We start from the raw sequence: 17,186 nt of genomic DNA, 5'->3' as shown, positions 1-17,186 counted from the left end.
ATCTGCCTTTCCAATTGAAATATATATTAAAAAATAGCCAAATGGCAAAATTGTATTTATATTTTACCACAATAATAGATTACATCACAATTTCAGACAGGACAGTTTAAAAAGTCAGATATTGAACTGGATTGGAGAAAGAATCAAGGCATAGGGGAAGTAGTAAATATTTTATTTGATATGATGAAAACTTTATTTCTGTGTTGAGTGCTGTAAATTTTGTAAACAATTGCGGCTCATAAATAAAAACCACAATGAAATATTTTCAACACAATTGCTGAGATTAAGAAAACTGTTGCCGTAGATAAGTAAATGCAGTATACTCAATATTAAAAGACATACAAAACACGTACAGCAGATTTCTTAGACAAAAATCAATAAATGTCAGTGTAACACTACTGGATTAAATACAAAATTGGTATTTTGTATTTAATATCTCACAGAACAAATACAATATTTAAGGTTTTTTTGTTCTACTAAGCAGAAATTATCTGCATTGATTTATTGAACAAAATATCTACAAGTTAACACCAGAGTTGAGAAAGTGAAGCCTGGACCAATGTGGTGGCACAGTGAGCTAAGCTGCCAAATGCAGCACTGACATTCCAAGTCAGAGTACCAGTATCAAGTGCCAGCTCCACTTATAATCCAGCTCCCTCGGTATTGTACCTAGGGAAGCAGTTGTGGATGGTTCAAGCACTTGAGCACCTAAAAGCCATTTGGGAGACCTGGATGGAGCTCCTGGCTTCCACTTGGTCCAGCCCTGGCCACTACATATATTTAGAGAGCGAACCAGCAGAGAGAGAAGATCCCTATTCTCCTTGTCTCCCCTTCCATCTGTAACTCCGGCTTTTAAATTAAATTAAATTAAATTATTCTTTCAAGTGAAGCCCTATGGTGCCAAAACTAATATTCAGTAACATGGTGCTTTTTACCAAAGTATTAATTGATTTATGAGCATGCAGTATGCTTTTTATCCTTGTGATTGCAGTACATGAAGGCTTATGAAAGGATAAACTGGCACTTTTATCTGTCTTGGAAAAGCACAAATGTTAAAAAAGATCATTGTAGTGGTAGAATCTTGGACTTGAATGTTTGCTTTACTTATAATTCTTATTGCAGACCAATCCTCACACACATGAATTTTTACATATCACATGAGGGGTAATAAAAATACTGAAAGTTTTTGATGAAAATCCACAATGCCTAAAATATGGACACAACCAAAAGAAAATCTTAGCTGCGTGTTCCTTAGCAGCTATGCAAGCGGCCTGCAGAGCACAGCACAGGCATAAAGCCTGCAGCTTGGGCTCCTGGAGCAGGCGACCCACCTGTTGCTCTTGCCCCATGCGCTGGAACTTCTGGTCCCTGTAGCCAGCTGCTCATCCTCTGAAGCCGGTCCCTACCATCCATGCTGTCGGCCAGCAGCAGAAAGAGGACTGCGCAGTCACGTGGGCAGGCGCTGGGTCCTGTGGCCAGGCTCTCTGCTGGCAGAGGGGCGTGTTTGCTTGCAGGAAAAGAGGAGCTGGAGGACACACACGTGCGGGTTGACACAGCAGGGTGGGAGCGTGTTGTGGTGGGTGGGGTGTCTCTATGCTGCATGGGTATGAAATTTCTCAGGCGACCAGAACCACCTGCTCTTGTCGGTAAAGGAAACAGTCCTCTGGGCAGCCGCTAGCGTCGTAGCCACCTGTGTCCTTTTCCAGGCGCTGGAAAACTCAAGCAGGCTTGCAGGAGGCGATGGAGAGAAGTAGCGGTTGCTGTTGGAGGAGATGGGTGCGAGGCCTGGCAATGCCAGCCCCGGGAGGTGGTGGCTGAGCCTAAATCACTTTCTGGGACTCTCTCCCTTATTGCCTTCTCAGTGCCCTCCCCATCTCCAACCCACTGCAGGCTTCCCACCCTGGCACTGTGCTGCTGCATTTTCCTGTTTGAGTTAGGGAGTTAGGCACAGAGCTGGCTTCAGTGGATCCCTCAGAGCAGAAGCAGCGATGGGACCATTCATGAGCACTTGTGGCACTGTCTGAGGAAAGGCAGGGTGGGCCTGGGCACCTTGGGCTACAGCACAGCTCTCTTGCTCTCGCTGAGTGGGCACTGGCTCTCTCCTGGCAGGAAGAGTGGCTGAAGGCCGCTCAAAGTCAAGGGACAGGCAGGGTGACCAGTGTGACTTTTACTCCAGGGTTCTGACTGACTGGGGATGCCAGAGAAGCTTAGCCTGGGAGTTCAGAAAAAAGGGGAGGAGACAAACACGGGGAGGAACCAAGAAGCCTTGGGCTCCTAACTTGGGATTTCCCAGTGATTGGGATCCTCCAAATTTTGATGATTCTTGGGTCTAGCCCCAAGCAACAGCTCCTTTCCATTTAAAAACACAGGTTGTTGTGCCAGGTGGCGTTTCCTCATCCTGGATTTAGTGCAGGGTCTTTTGGGGCTGCCCAAAAAACCGTGTCATCGACAGTGTCTCATTTTCCACCTCACATATTCCTGACCTTTTTCTTTGTGTTTGCTTTTTCCTGCAGCTTTACAACTTATTACATTGATTGCATCCTAAACTGCAGCTCCTTTATATTTCCTTGTGTTCTTTCTGAATATTTCCTACTGATGCATCAATTGAGTACCAATCATCCTGTTTTCACAGCACTTCTGGCTCAAAATGTGTGAAATATCCACACTCAACAATTATCCAGTTCTCTGAGGCAACCACAACTTAATACAACCTAGTTCAGTACTCCCACTAACTATCCAGAGTTATTGCAGACTCCACAAGTTAAGGGCTCAATTCTGTAATATTCTCCTCACTTCAGACAGTTGTGCATAGTGGGTTATCCATGCTTCTATTCAACTTGGCTACTAATCTTGAGTTTTTTCAGTGTCCTCTCAGCTTTTATTATTTGCTATGGTGTCTCGAAAGAACACAGGTTAACAATTCATTTCCTATTACTGGATATTTATAATTGTATTTTTAGATTTGACTATTATTTTCCATGATATAGTTTTGTAGGTGTAGGGATTCCCCCTCCATCTCCCCTTCCTCCCTCCCTACCCTCTATTTCCTCCATATTATAACAATAGTATATTCCTTCAACAACAGTCACAAGTCCAACATTTCTGTTATTTAGTTCACCATGGCATTGTAGGTATAGACAATCTTAGAAAGTTTTGTATCCTATTTTTAAGGTTTATTTAATAATTTCATGAAGAGTCCATCTTTTATTCAGGAGTAGAGATGTATGCTGCAACATACCTTCACTTCCTGGAATGCTAGTCTCCATTTTACAGTTCATTTATGAGAATTTATATATATATATATTGCATGATTGTTGCGTTATGTCATAGAGAACATATGATAATTGTCCTTTTGAGATTGACTTATTTCACTGAGCAAAATGGTCTCCAGTTGGTATTATTTTGTGGCAAATTGTAGAATATCATTCTTTTTACTGGCTGAGGTAGTATTCCATGGCATAGATTAACCACAATTTCTTTATCCATTCATTGTTCAATGGCCATCTGGGTTGTCTTCACTTGTTTTTGATATTGTGGATCGTGCTGCTAGAAATATAGGGTTGCAGGTCATATTTTCATATGTAGAATATTCCCAGGAGTGGTTAGCTGGGTCATACAGAAGATCAATTTTTCAGTTCTTTTCTCACTCTCCATACTGACTTCCATAGCGGCTGCACTAGCCTATACTTCCATCAGTATTGTATGTGGGTATCTTTATCCCCACACCCGTGTCACCAGGTGTTGTTAGTATATTTCTCAATGAAGGCTAATCTCATCAGAGTTAAGTAGAACCTCAATGTGATTTTTATTTATGTTTCCTTAATAGCTAAGGAACCTGAGCATTTTTAATATTTCTATTAGCCATTTAAAATCCAAGTGAAGAGTGAGAGCAAACTACTTCTAACAACAATTCAGAGAAACACTTGCTAGGAATTGTCTGAAGATTATCTGGATTTCATCCAGCAGGTCAGTTTGATTTGAGTGATGTGTACAGAGGGTCTCTTTCTTCTTAGCCATCTGGAGCAGCCATGCACAGATATATTGCTATTTATCTATGTATTCTTCATCTATTCTCAGAATGCCCTTAATCAGCAGCCTTCTTTTCAGTAGACTGTTTTCATAAATGATGTTTGTAACCAATCATATTCTAAGGAAAGAAATGTCTACCTATGAAAATTCACCCCCACGTACCCAAAAACTAGCTTTTTAGGTCACTATGTATAGATAAAAAGAAAATGTGCTGTCATTGAGTACGTAAAATCTGACTGGAACTTAACTACAATGGAATACTTCCCAGGACTTATTAGAAGCCACTGAGCTTTGTTTGAAGTATCATTGTTTTTTTAAAAAAATTACTTTCCCACTGATTCATGGTAACTAATGTATGTGGAAGCCATATCATGAATTCAAAATTCATTAGGGAGAAAAAAAAAAGCCATTGGGCTTGTGTCTCCTGGTCCTAGGTCCTTCATTTTCTGCCCAGAGTAAATGTTATAAAAACATTTTTATTTCCAGCTACTGGAAGTACAGAGGGTGGTCCAAGAGTCACTTAGGGTTTTTATAGAAGCTAGGGGTTTGTGCCATGACACAGTCCAATAGGCTGAGCTTCTGCGTGTTGTACCAGCATCCCTTATTGGCACTGGTTCATGTCCTGGCTGCTTCACTTATGATCCAACTCCCTATTTGTGGCCTAGGAGGGCAGTGGACATATGGCTTATAGCCTTGGGCCCCTGAGTCTGTGGGAGACCTAGAAGAAGATTCTGACTCCTGGTTTGGGATTGGCTCAGATCCATCCATTGTGGCCATTTGGGGAGTGTACCAGCAGATGGGAGAACTCTCTCTTCTCTCCGTATCAAACAGTGGAAAGTTACACTATGCAGGTGTGATTGATTAAATCATTGAACAGTAACTGCATCTCTATCTTGGGCCAACATTTCGGTGTTGTAGGTAAAGACATTGCTTGCAACACATATGACTACTATTTTGAGTCCTGGCTCCTCTACTTCTTTTTTTTTTTTAAGTTTTATTTATTTATTTTTTGGAAAGGAAGAATACAGAGAGAAAGATCTTGCATCCACTGGTTCACTCCCCATGTGGCCCCAACGGCTGAAACTGAGCCGATCTGATGCGAGGAGCCTGGAGCCAAGAGTTTCTCCCTGGTCTCACACATGGGTGCTTTCCTAGGCCACAAGTAGGGAGCTGGATGGGAAGCAGGGGATTAGAATTGGCACCCACATGAGACCCCGGCACGTGCAAGGCAGGGACACACTGGGCCCCTTCTCTACTTCTACTACCACCCTTTGCTAATGCACCTGGTAAAGCAGTGGAACATGGCCTAAGTACTGGGTCACCCTGTCACACCTGAGAGACCAAGATGGAGTTTCAGGCACCTATCTTCTGCTTGTCCTACACCTGACCATCGTGGTCATTTGGGTGGTGAATCGGTGAATGGACAACCTATTTCTGTCTGCCCTTCCCTCTCTCTCTCTCTCTCTCTTTCTTCAGGGGCTTTACTTCGAAGGACTCCACCAGATTCTTGCAGTGGAGATCCCAGAGATTCTCTCATGGCTTTGATAGGGAAAAGTGAACTGTATCCTTGAACTGTATCCTTAAAAATACCCCTAGGTCTTCTTTGTAACAGGTGTTTTCCTCCCAGTGGAAAAGACTTGACCTGAACCTTATCCCAGCTAAAAACAAACAAACAAAAAAAAACAACATCTAAACAATAGAGATAACAACAGCCAAAAAGGATTTGAAGATCACAGTCCTGGGACACAAGCCCACAAAAGACTGGAATTTAATAAGTTTTCCACCTTTACCACTTTAATAACAAGACTCTACTATAGTAACAATGGGTACATAAAGAAGCTAGCAAGTGCAGTTTCTGGGAGAAATATTTAGTGAAGCCAAAAATAAGAGAAAAAGAACAAAAAGAAGGACAATAGAGGCATTTTATGTCTCTGGCACATACAGTACAGTAAACATTAAAAGATCCACTTCCTAACCAGGTTAATATGAATCTTCTCATTAAAGGTCTATGTTTCTATTATCAAATACATTATGTCCAACACCAATTATAAGACACGGCAAAAGATAAGAAAAAGAACATTCTGAAGATGCAAAGCAAGCAACAGAATTAAATTCAAATGTAATGCAGGTGTTGATTACCAGTCAAGGGATTTAAAATACCTAAATAGCATGTTAATGGTTCTGATACCTAAACTGGACACCATGTATGAGTGGATGGGCAATGCAAGCAGAAATGCAGGGGAACATCAAAAACTAATGGAAAAGTGGAATTTACATTAGTTCATTCCAGGGTAGGCATTTGTCACAGTGGTTAAGACACCATGTGGGGGCAAGGCGTGATGGTGTAGTGGTTAAAGTCCTCGCCTTGAATGCACTGGGATCCCATATGGGTGTCAGTTCTAATCCCGGCGGCTCCACTTCCCATCCAGCTCCTTGCCTGTGGCCAGGGAAAGTAGTGGAGGACGGCCTGGGAAAGCCTTGGGACCCTGCACCTATGTGGGAGACCCAGAAGAAGCTCCTGGCTTTGGATTGGCTCAGCACCAGCCATTGCGGCCGCTTGGGGAGTGAATCATCAGACGGAAGATCATCAGACGGAAGATCTTCCTCTCTGTATCTCCTCCTCTATGTGTTTCTGCCCTTTCAATAAAAGTAAATATAAAGCTTAAAAAAAAAAGACACCATGTGGGACATTCACATCCCATGGTGGAGTACCTGGGTTTAACTCAGATATGGCTCTACTTGTGATTACAGCATCCTGCTACTCCAGACTCTAAGTGGTGTCAGGTGATGGCTCACATGCTTGGGTATATGCCAATTACATGGGAGATGACCTAGTCCCTGGCTCTGGCCTGGTCCAGCTCTGGCAGTTGCAGGAATTCGGTGAGTGATTTAGTGGATGGAAGATCTTTGTGTTGTTGTTGGTTTTTTTTAAAGATTTATTTTTTTTATTGGAAAGTCAGACATGCAGAGAGGAGAACAGAGAGGAAGATCTTCTGTCTGCTGATTTACTCCTCAAGTGGCTGCATAGGCCAGAACTGAGCTGATCCAAAGCCAGGAGTCAGCAGCTTCTTCTGGGTTTCCCATGTGGGCACAGGTTCCCAAAGCTTTGGGCTGTCCTCAGCTGCTTTTGTAGGCCGCAAGCAGGGAGTTGGATGGGAAGTAGGACCTCTGGGACACAAACCGGTGCCCATATGGGATCCAGGCGCTTTCGAGGCAAGGACTTTAATCCTTAGGCTACAGCGCCAGGCCCAGATCTTTGTTTCTGCCATTTGGATAAAAATAATTTAAATGTAAGTTTGAATGCAAAACTATTTTGACATTCATGCATAGTTTTATTTCCCATTTTATGCATTTTCTGTGAACTCTTTGAAGGCCACTGTGTGTGTAATTGTGTGTGTATCTAGCACACTTGCGTGAAAGGGCTATATATATGTTTCTACAATTTCCATTTAGATTGAGCTACACGTTTGGAGTTATTTTGTTTATATTTTGGTATGTAGATAGCTGCTTTGCTCTTTTTAGTAGTATAGAATAGCATTTTATAAAATAGATGTACCAGGTTTGTTTTAATCCACAAAACTTAGAAATCAGAAGCACATCTGGTTGCAAGCATTTCAAAAAAGGGATCCCTAACCCATGTGAATAGTATCTTCTGAGTCACGTGAATATACTGGTGTGTCAGACTGAAGAATGGCCCCAAAGTGACTACAAACGACTAGATGAAGGTATCATGAATTTTTTTCTGCTTCTATGTATCCTATATTATAAAATTGGAAATATCACCACTGAGTGTTTCTGATATTTTTAGCTTTTAAAATTTGTGTAAAGTGAATCGATTTGATGTGTTTCACGATACAGACTTAGCAGCCTTGTGCTGATTCCCAACCAACCCTAACTAATATGTTTGTGCTCTACGAGTTGTTTCATTACCTCTGTATTGATCTTTGCCTTTTTAAATTGAGAAACCAAATGAGGGGTGTAAGGATTGACAGAAGTGTTGGCCCTGAATGATACCTGCCATTATAGACTCGGTGCCATCTTAAATACCTGCTTTCTGTAGGTCCTGGTCTCATTACAGCCCAATTTTGTAAGCTTTACATGCTATGCCAGTCAGCTGGACTTAAATACACTGTACCTAATGGGCCCTTCCACCAACCCTGCCTTTATCTCTGATATGGACTTACACATCTGCCAATCCCGTGGGCCCCACTCCCAAAACCCACCTTGATGCTATAAAGGTGCTGTGCCTTTGTTCTGCATTCTCGCTGCTATCTCCCTCTGCTCTTTACTTTCCCACCTCCTTTGTTCTCTCTCTTTTCTCCTGTCTCAGCTCCCTGCTCTGTCTCTTCCCGCGGCCACCACTCCCCCGGACTAAAGATCTCCTGTTTGAATCCCTGCCTCTGGTGTCTTCCGTTTGTGGCAAAAACAAGCAAGCAAGCAAACAAAACAAACAAACAAAAAACCTAACAAGGTGACTTCAAAAAGTTCATAGAAATGGAATTGAAAGGGTTTTTTGTGTGTGCAAAATAAATTGGAAACCCATGCATTTTTTTCTCATCATACTCGGTTTCGATGAACTTTTTAAGTACTCAGGATGGAGAGCAACTCCTGCATGGCACTCTGGGCTAAACCCTGGGGTTAGACAATCAGAAACACATTCATACATGAGCAATCATCTAAAACCGATACAGGACACTGTAGGGTTCTCTGGCTCAGTGGCCCCCACAATACTTCTGTTGACTATGTCGTCTACTATGATCTAAGGATACAAATGGGAACAAACCTCAAAGAATACCTTGTCTCATGAATTTACACTTTAATGTAAACAAACACACCACTTAGAAGCATCACACATGTGACATACCCAGGGAGAAAAGAGTATAATATATTAGACAGGATGCAGCACTGGGAGAAAAGTGGGAGCTAGTAGATCAGGTAAGACCTGTCCTTTGCATGTGCATGGGTAGTGGTCACGATTGTTAATATTAAAAGTGGAAGGAGACCCAGGGCGTGCTGTGCCCAGGGCATGCTGTGCCCGGGGCCTGCCACGTGGCCACTGGGCAACAACAGAGAGGGTGACTCTGTGGGCACCTGTGGGTCCTGACAGGGGAGCGTCCTCTTTCTTGGGCGAGTGTGGACATTACACAATGACCGAGTTGGCATCACAGAACGAGCAAAGGCAGTCTGGCCCAAAGGCCAACTCGGGGCACGGACCAGGGTTTGCTTGCTAGGGCTGGAGGGACAGGTGGGCCTTGTGTGAGACTCAGGCAAGGCTGAGGGCTCTGTGCGGGCCCCCCAGCCGTGTTCTCTTGGGCGCCAAAGTGCCTTCCTCCCTGGCCTGGCTCCTGAAGGCATCCAAGAGAGGGCGGGACCCCCGCCAGGGCCTCGGCCCGCCCCGACCTCAGCGCTGACTGGCAGCCCCTCCGTCCACCAGCAGTGTCCAGGGAGGGGGCGGCGGGGCAGGCGCTCAGGCCTGAGGTGCAGAGGCGCCCCGCGGCGGGCTGTATCCCTCCGCTGCTGTGGGGGACGCGGCTCCGCCGACCCCCGCAGCCAGCGCGGCCCCGCTCCCGTACAGCCGCCCGCCCCGAGCCCCTGGCTGCTCGCGCGGGGTGGTGGTCGCCAGGTGGGCGCGCGGGGGTCTCGGGCCGTGGGCGCCCCCCGTGCCGTCCGGCCCCGAGGCTGGCGCTCGTGCTGGCCCCGCCCAGCGCAGGGTCGGAACTACGGTGGGCCTGGGAGGGGGCGTCGAGCTGCTGGCGACATATCCCTCCGCCCTCTTCCCGACAGGCTCGCGCGGCGCCGGGCTCCTGCCGCAGCCTGCGCAGCCCCCGGCTGGTTTGGTGCAGAGGCGCGGGGGGCGCTGGCGTCTCTACTCTGGTGGTGGCACGGGAAACTGGGAAGACCAGGAGAGAGAGGAGCGGCAACAGGAGGAAGGGCAGGCTGCAGCCCGGGCCTGGAGCCCGTGCAGGCAAGTGGGGTTCGGTGGCGGCGGGGTGGCCCCCGTGGTCGGTGGCTGACTGCAGGGTGGAAGGTGGGCACCTGCGTGAGTTGGACCGTGCAAAGGCAGAGGTTGTTTGCTGACAGGCACCCATAGGTAGTGTGGAGTTGAACCGCAGGGACAGCGTGCCTGCCAGATTTCCAGTGGTTTCTGCCCAGCCCTCGAAGGTTCCTTTTCCGGGAGAGGGCTATGGATTAGTCAGCTGCTGGGAAAATGGCGGAGCAGAGCCTGGGGAGAGGGGCACAAACAGGTGTCTAAGTTCAGTGGCATGCTCAGCAGGTTGGAGCTTGTTTCGTCTTTGCCACCGCCCGCCGTAATTATGGAAAGGGTTCCGTTAACTCCCGTGTTATGGATGCTGTCCGTTTCTATAGACATTGGGTTGATGTAAAAATATTCTGTGTGTGTGGCAGGTCTGGCGTATCCTCTTGGAACTGTATGGGGCTGGAGTAAAACACTAAAATGAAATGTTAAATGGCTTAAATAAAACACTGTTCTCTCCCATATTAATGTCTTTTCACCCAATTTAATGCGAACAAATGGGAAGATGAATAATTGGTCGAATTTCACATGATTGGTCCCACCATTATTTTTTTAGGATCTGTTTTCTAAATACCCCCAGTCTGTTTTAAGTAGTATGCATTGATGTGTGGGAACGGAGGTTCAGAGCAAAGGGTAAAATCTTCCTACAGAATCATTTCCAGATATTTGAACTCAATTTGCTTCTTCAATTTCTGGTTCTATACACTGAAATTCTGTCTCTACTCACCCCTCACAGCCCCTGTCACTTTACTATAGTCAATCCCACAGAAGATTTGGGCATATTTTTGTCCACATATATCTGAGTAGCTATAAGACTTGTTAGAATTTATTTATATAGTCCTTGATTAATAGGAAGGTGTTAGAACCTCTAATCTGGGTATCTGTCCATGAATCTGATGTTTTCTAGTTTTGCCAACATATTTCCTCTCTTTTTGCTGAATGCTCTTTCCCTCATGGGACATGATTCTTCTCTAGATAGAAGATATTTCTTTGCTGCAAAGGAGATCTTTCTGGATTGGAGGCTGACACACGTGATGAGGTATGATTCATGTATGTAAGGGGAAGAAACAGAAGATGACATCGAAATGATAGCTCTTTTCTACCATGTCTGGCTTTTAAAATACAGTGGCTATATTCTAGCATTTGTTCTTGCATCTTAGTTTTTTTATAGACAGCGATTTGCCTTATGCTAGGATAATAGTAAACTTTAGACATGAAAGGATTTGTAGTCAGACTTCAGGATGTTGGGAAATGACTGGGGAGTTATTGGTGATGAAAAGAGAAGGGAGAAGCATTTAACATGGCATTGAATATACCAAACATATATTACAACCCTTGTGGATTTTAGGCCATTTCTTACTCCTGTCTTCTGTCTTTGTGTCTACATGCTTCTTTGTTCTTTCTAGGTTCTCATAGGAATCTGTAGTTAGCTGTTCTCTTGGAAGTGGATCAAGAAAGAACAAAGCTGTTCATTTGGATCTAAGGTGAGTATAAATGTGAGCCCTCCATGTTGATAGGAATAAGGACACAGCTGTTGGCAACTGGTAGAGATCAGATCATATCTTGGAGCCATTGTGTTCCATCTTATAGACACCTCTGCTTTCATTTGTGTATAGGTCATGGGGCTAGGGAGGTCTAGGGTTGTGCCTATATGGTGACTGATAAATATTGATGTAGGAATTGTAGAAGACCAAGGGAGCAAAAGTGTTAGGTAACCACAGCCCTAGAGTTAGAAAAGCAAATATTTGGACAATATAGATCAGACAATCAAATACTCAAGAGATTCATCTTTCCTATATTGTTGCGCATAGGACTGCCTATATGTCGATTATAGGGTTTTTCAACACTAAAAGTATGGAAGGAGGAGAAAATTACACCAGGTTAGTGTAGATTAGTATGAGGCCTATCTGTGTAGGATTTAGCAATGTGTACCATCATGAATCTGAAGGGTCTGGGCATTATTTTTTTTAGCCTCCCCAACTCAATAAGCTTATATTCGTTTTTCCTTTTTGATGGAGAGAAAGAAATAGTACTTGGAGAGAGCATTGTTGAGCATTACTTGGAATATGGAAGGGATAAAAACGAAGTAGCTAAGTTTTCTGTTAGCCTATTTTTCCTTTCAAACAGTTTGCTTCTTTCTTACCTCTGTTTAGTTGTCAGCATAGAGATGTACAGTTCGAGGAGACTAAAAGCTCATTTTTTTTTTCCTTCTACCTCAGGTTCATCTCCACTGGTGGCTGTACTGGCTTTGGATAAGCTGAAGATCATCAACTTCAGCAGCTCTGCGCTCACAAACCATCATCCTCTTCTTGCCTGAGTGTGCCCCTTACCTCTGTATCATTGACAGAGTTTATGTTTAGAAAAGGGACTGTGTGACTGCTGAATTGTCAAGTAACTATAACCCTTGCTACTACATTTATCCTTGACTTAAAGAGTGTTAAGACACATAGCTGAGGCCAACACTGCACAGGGCTTCAACCATGCCTGGGAGTAAGAAAAAGATGAAAGCCCAAGCCAAAAATGAAAGAAAGGCTGGTGCACAGGCTAAAACTCGAGCAGAGAAGGAAGCTGCTTGTGTGGGAATACCAGTAGCTAAAAGTCGGGCCAAAGGAAAAGCCAAGGCAGGCTCTAAAACATTGGCTGAGTTGAAGGCAATATCTAAGAGCAGGGCTGCTGCTGAGATGAAGGAAGGAGCTCTGTCAGAGCCCAAGGCTGCAGCCAAAGCAGTGGTAGATTGTCCAACCAAAGGAGGGGCCAGTGGTTCAGCAAAAGCAGGGGCTAGTGCTTCAGGAAAAGGAGGGGCCAGTGGCCCAGGAAAAGGAGGGGCCAGTGGTCGAGGTAAAGCAGGGGCCAGTGGTCCAGCCAAAGGAGGGGCCAGTGGTTCAGCCAAAGCAGGGGCCGGTGGTCCAGCCAAAGGAGGGGCCGGTGGTCCAGCCAAAGGAGGGGCCAGTGGTCCAACCAAAGGAGGGGTCAGTGGTCCAACCAAAGGAGGGGCCAGTGGTCCAGCCAAAGGAGGGGCCAGTGGTCCAGCCAAAGGAGGGGCCAGTGGTCCAGCCAAAGCAGGGACAGATTATAGTCCCAAGGCTAAATATGATAATATCCGCTCTACAGATAAAAATGAGACTGGTACTGATACCTGGCTTTGGGCTGGGGAGGAGGATGGAATCAGCACTTTGTTCTGGAATGGAGAAGAGGCAGGCAATCGTTCCAAAGCTAAGAGTGAAAAGAAAGCTAATATTGGTGCTCGGGTCTATGCTAAAGAGTCAGAGTCAATGCCTGGGCCCAGCTGCAAGCTTGGATCAAGGACTGAGGATGAAGAAGAAGAAACTGTTATTGGGAACTGGTTTTGGGAAGGAGATGATAACAGTTTTGAACTTGATCCTAAACCTGTGTGCCGGATAATTAAACCCCAGCCTGTGGATGAAATTAATGAAAAAAACAGGCCCAAGGACTGGTCTGAGGTCACTATCTGGCCTAAAGCCCCTGCTGTAACTCCAGCAGTGTTAGGATTTAGATCCAAGGCTCCATCTGAAACAAAGGGTTCTTCATATGTTGTTCTGGCCTCAGCTGAGGAAAATACCCATTCTTTGCCTGCTGCAACAGCCAGCTCTTCTAGAAGTGCTCGATTCAACTCACAAAGTGTCCCTGAGTACCCATTTGGTTCTGAACCTTGCATTCAGACCATAGATGAGATAAGACGTCAAATCAAGATCAGAGAGGTAAATGGCATTAAGCCATTTGCTTGCCATTGCAAAATGGAATGCTATATGAATTCTGAAGAATTTGAAAAGCTTGTTAGCATACTGAAGTCAACTACTGATCCTCTCATTCATAAAATAGCGCAGATTGCAATGGGAATCCATAAGGTTCATCCTTTTGCCCAAGAATTCATTAATGAGGTGGGTGTAGTGACTCTTATTGAAAGTTTGCTCAGTTTTCCTTCCTCTGACATGAGAAAAAACACTGTAATTACTCTGAATCCTCCTTCTGGGGATGAAAGACAGCACAAGGTTGAAGTACATGTTAAGCATATGTGTAAGGAAACTGTAGCTTTTCCCTTGAATTCACCTGGGCAGCAGTCTGGCTTAAAGATACTGGGGCAACTGACTACTGAGCCTGTGCATCACTATATTGTTGCCAATTACTTTTCAGAGCTTTTCAATTTACTTTCCCAGGGAAATCGTAAAACCAGAAATCTTGTTCTGAAACTACTTTTGAATATGTCTGAAAATCCATCTGCAGCCAGAGACATGATCAATGTGCAGGCATTGACAGCATTAAAACTCATCTTTAACCAGAATGAGGCAAAAGCCAATCTTGTTACTGCTGTGGCCATATTTATTAACATAAAGGAGCATATCAGGAAGGGCTCAATTGTAGTTGTTGATCACTTAAGTTATAATACACTTACAGATATTTTCCGTGAAGTTAAAGGAATTATTGAAGCAATGTAAACTCAGAAAGAAATACAGAGAGCACTTTGAACCCCAGTTTCCCAAGTGTCACACTGTACGTTCCTAAAGGACCTTGTATAGTGTTTTGGTCATTACGGTGTGAACATTATACATTACATCTTTAACATGATGCTCCCCGTGGCTGGTTCTAGGTTTGAACTATCAAATGAATATTATATCTTGAGCTGAAGATGTTTGTTGAGCTTTGTCTTGTCCTAATTGGCAAATTGTTAACATTTTACCTAAGATAGTGAATCAGTTCACATGTGTAAGCTACCTTGTTCATTTGTGTCTACATAGGTCCATTTGTGATTTCAACTATCAAAAAAGAAATTATCTTTGACTTTGTTCTCTACTTAGAGGAGCAAGGCATATACACATAGACAAGTAACTAACAGTACCTAGAGTGTGCATCCATTTTCTAGTTGGTGCATGTGTCCTCTTGATACATAAAGGAGGCAGAGGTTGTTATAGACCACTTAAAAGAGGAACAGTTTTCCCCCATTTTAGCTGCATCAGATATTTATTTTACAACACAGGAATTACCCTGAAACTCAAAAAAGAATGTTTATTTTTTTTTTCACTGCCAAAACTTTACTTAAATAGTTATTCATAGTAAAGTCTTGCTGTAGAAGATGACTTTTCAGAACTTTTCAGGAGATGGATTTAGGGAGAAAATATTTCTCTAGTATGCACTTTGCCAGACACTGTGTTGTACTATACTAATTTATCCCCTATTGCAGTGATTCTGTGAGCTAAGGTGTCATATTTTTATCAAAACTCATTTTGAAGAATACCTTCCAGTGAGGAATGGAGAGGATAGTTTTTCCTTGAGTCCCACAGCACACAGTTGCTTTCTTAGCCATCAGAACCCATCTCACTTCAGTAGCTTTTAGTATTCTCTTAGGTATTCACCTTCAAAAGATCAGACTTGGTTTTGGTTTTAGTGGTTTAATTTTGTGTTGAATAATGTCCCTGCTAAGTTTTGCCATTAACTGCCTCCAAGGATTATCTCTTAGGCGTTTATATCTGGCTGGAGGTCAGGAGATAAGTCTTGACATGAATGTGTGGATTTTACCTGGCAGAGTCTGGGAAATGGTAGGTGTAGGAAACTTGGCAGAACTAATGAGATGTCATTTTGCAGGCATCAGCAAGTGAAACTTACAATATATCCCCCCTACCTTTTTCTGCCCGTATTTACTTTATCTTTCAAAGAGTTGGAATCATTCTATACATTATTTTTTATCCTACATTTTAAAAGGTAATTGGCTTCTTCCTCCATAAAAATTACACCTTCATTTCCTTTTACCATGTGTAATTTACTCTCTTGTGTGTCATAAGGCCAAAAGCCTCTGTATTTTACAATTAGGCAACTCAATTTCTGCACTTGTAACATCTAAAATTATGTAGAATGACCTTAAGACATCTGAACCCAGAATGGTAGCTTCAAGAACTGAATATAAACCTAGGAGAGAGGGTGCTGTCTTACCCTATAATACTATGATTCCTGAAAGCATCAAAGTCCGGAAAGTATTCCCGGGACCTTTGGGTTATGGCTGAGTTTTCTAAGATTCCTGTCTAAGCTGAAAATAGTCTGTGAAAATGTCAAGTTACATGCTTTGAGATTTTTGGACAGCTAAGAAACTAAAGCAAAATCATTTGTAAATACTGTTTGAATTTTATATCACCCCTCAACTGTATTTTGTGAACATCCTTCCATGGCAGTAAATACACTTCTGCAACATATATTTTAATCAATACTTTTTGTAATGTTAACAATTGGTGTATAGTGTTGTAATTTTTCATTCATATTTTCTTGATATTTAATATGTACAAATTTATTCTTTTACAAAAATGAGTATAGGATTCTGCAACTTGCCTTTTCCTTGTAACAGTTATCTTTCTGATTTAGTATTATGTAAATCTACAGTGTGCTTTTTTATTAGCTTTATTGGTATTTATTGTCATACATCTATTAATATTTATTGACATGTTAGGCTGCATAAAGTGTACAATTTGATAAGTTTTGACATATATGTATTCATTAAATTATGAACAGTCTAAATAGTGAACATATCAATCGAGAGGCATCTGAATGCCTCTTTGTAGTCTTTCTCTTCTACCCTTCTTTGGTCCCTTACTCCCAGACAACGAGTGAAATTCTTTCTAACAACATATGGAAAATATGCAGTCATTGTTATTTTTGTAAGTTATCTAAGTAAAGTTATATTGCATGTGCTCTTTGGGACAAGGATCTCACATAGTTTATTCATAATTATGTGATATTCAGATTTTGTGTCTCAAAATTCCATTGCAACTTGTTGACAAGTTATATTCTGTGTAGTTTTTCTGTAGTTTATATATCCCTTCATTTGTTGATGAACATTTGAGTTGTTCAGTTTTGTGCTGTTACAAATAAAGATACTGTGAGCATTTGTGTACAAGTGTTTCTTTTATAGGATTTATTTTTATTGGAAAGGCAGAGGGAAGGAGAGACAGAGATGAAGATCTTTGATCTGCTGATTCACTCCCCAAATGGCCACAATACCATAGCTAAGCTGATCTGAACCCAGGAACCAGGAGCTTCTTTTGGGTCTCCCACACAGGCCGTCCTCTACTGCTTTCCATGGCCACAAGCAGGGAGCTGGGTAGGAAGTGGAACAGCCAGG

At 43.1% G+C, this 17,186-nt stretch overlaps 1 protein-coding gene across 1 annotated transcript; it reads left to right on the top strand.

Annotated features, from left to right (window-relative positions):
- The first annotated feature begins 10,621 nt into the window (after positions 1-10,621).
- On the top strand, positions 10,622-16,950 carry LOC121169295 (protein BHLHb9-like). The gene is made up of 4 exons (XM_040999849.1): positions 10,622-11,102; positions 11,470-11,547; positions 12,283-12,823; positions 13,133-16,950. The coding sequence occupies exons 3-4, from the start codon at positions 12,544-12,546 to the stop codon at positions 14,515-14,517; spliced, it is 1,665 nt and encodes a 554-aa protein (XP_040855783.1). The 5' UTR covers positions 10,622-11,102; positions 11,470-11,547; positions 12,283-12,543; the 3' UTR covers positions 14,518-16,950.
- Positions 16,951-17,186: the final 236 nt, after the last annotated feature.

The sequence above is a fragment of the Ochotona curzoniae genome, unplaced genomic scaffold, assembly GCF_017591425.1.
Source record: "Ochotona curzoniae isolate NIBS_2020 unplaced genomic scaffold, NIBS_Ocur_1.0 scaffold_1852, whole genome shotgun sequence".
NCBI classification, from domain to species: domain Eukaryota; kingdom Metazoa; phylum Chordata; class Mammalia; order Lagomorpha; family Ochotonidae; genus Ochotona; species Ochotona curzoniae.
The sequence above is the reverse complement of the archived record's forward strand: the minus strand, read 5'-3'. Positions and strand labels throughout refer to the sequence as shown.

What these genes read in the sequence shown, in the direction of transcription:
- LOC121169295 (XM_040999849.1), top strand. Translation starts at nt 12,544, where the DNA reads ATGCCTGGGAGTAAGAAAAAGATGAAAGCCCAAGCCAAAAATGAAAGA. An exon ending in AACCAAAGGAGGGGCCAGTG is followed by an intron (nt 12,824 to 13,132) that starts GTTCAGCAAAAG and finishes AAGCAGGGACAG; the next exon opens with ATTATAGTCCCAAGGCTAAA.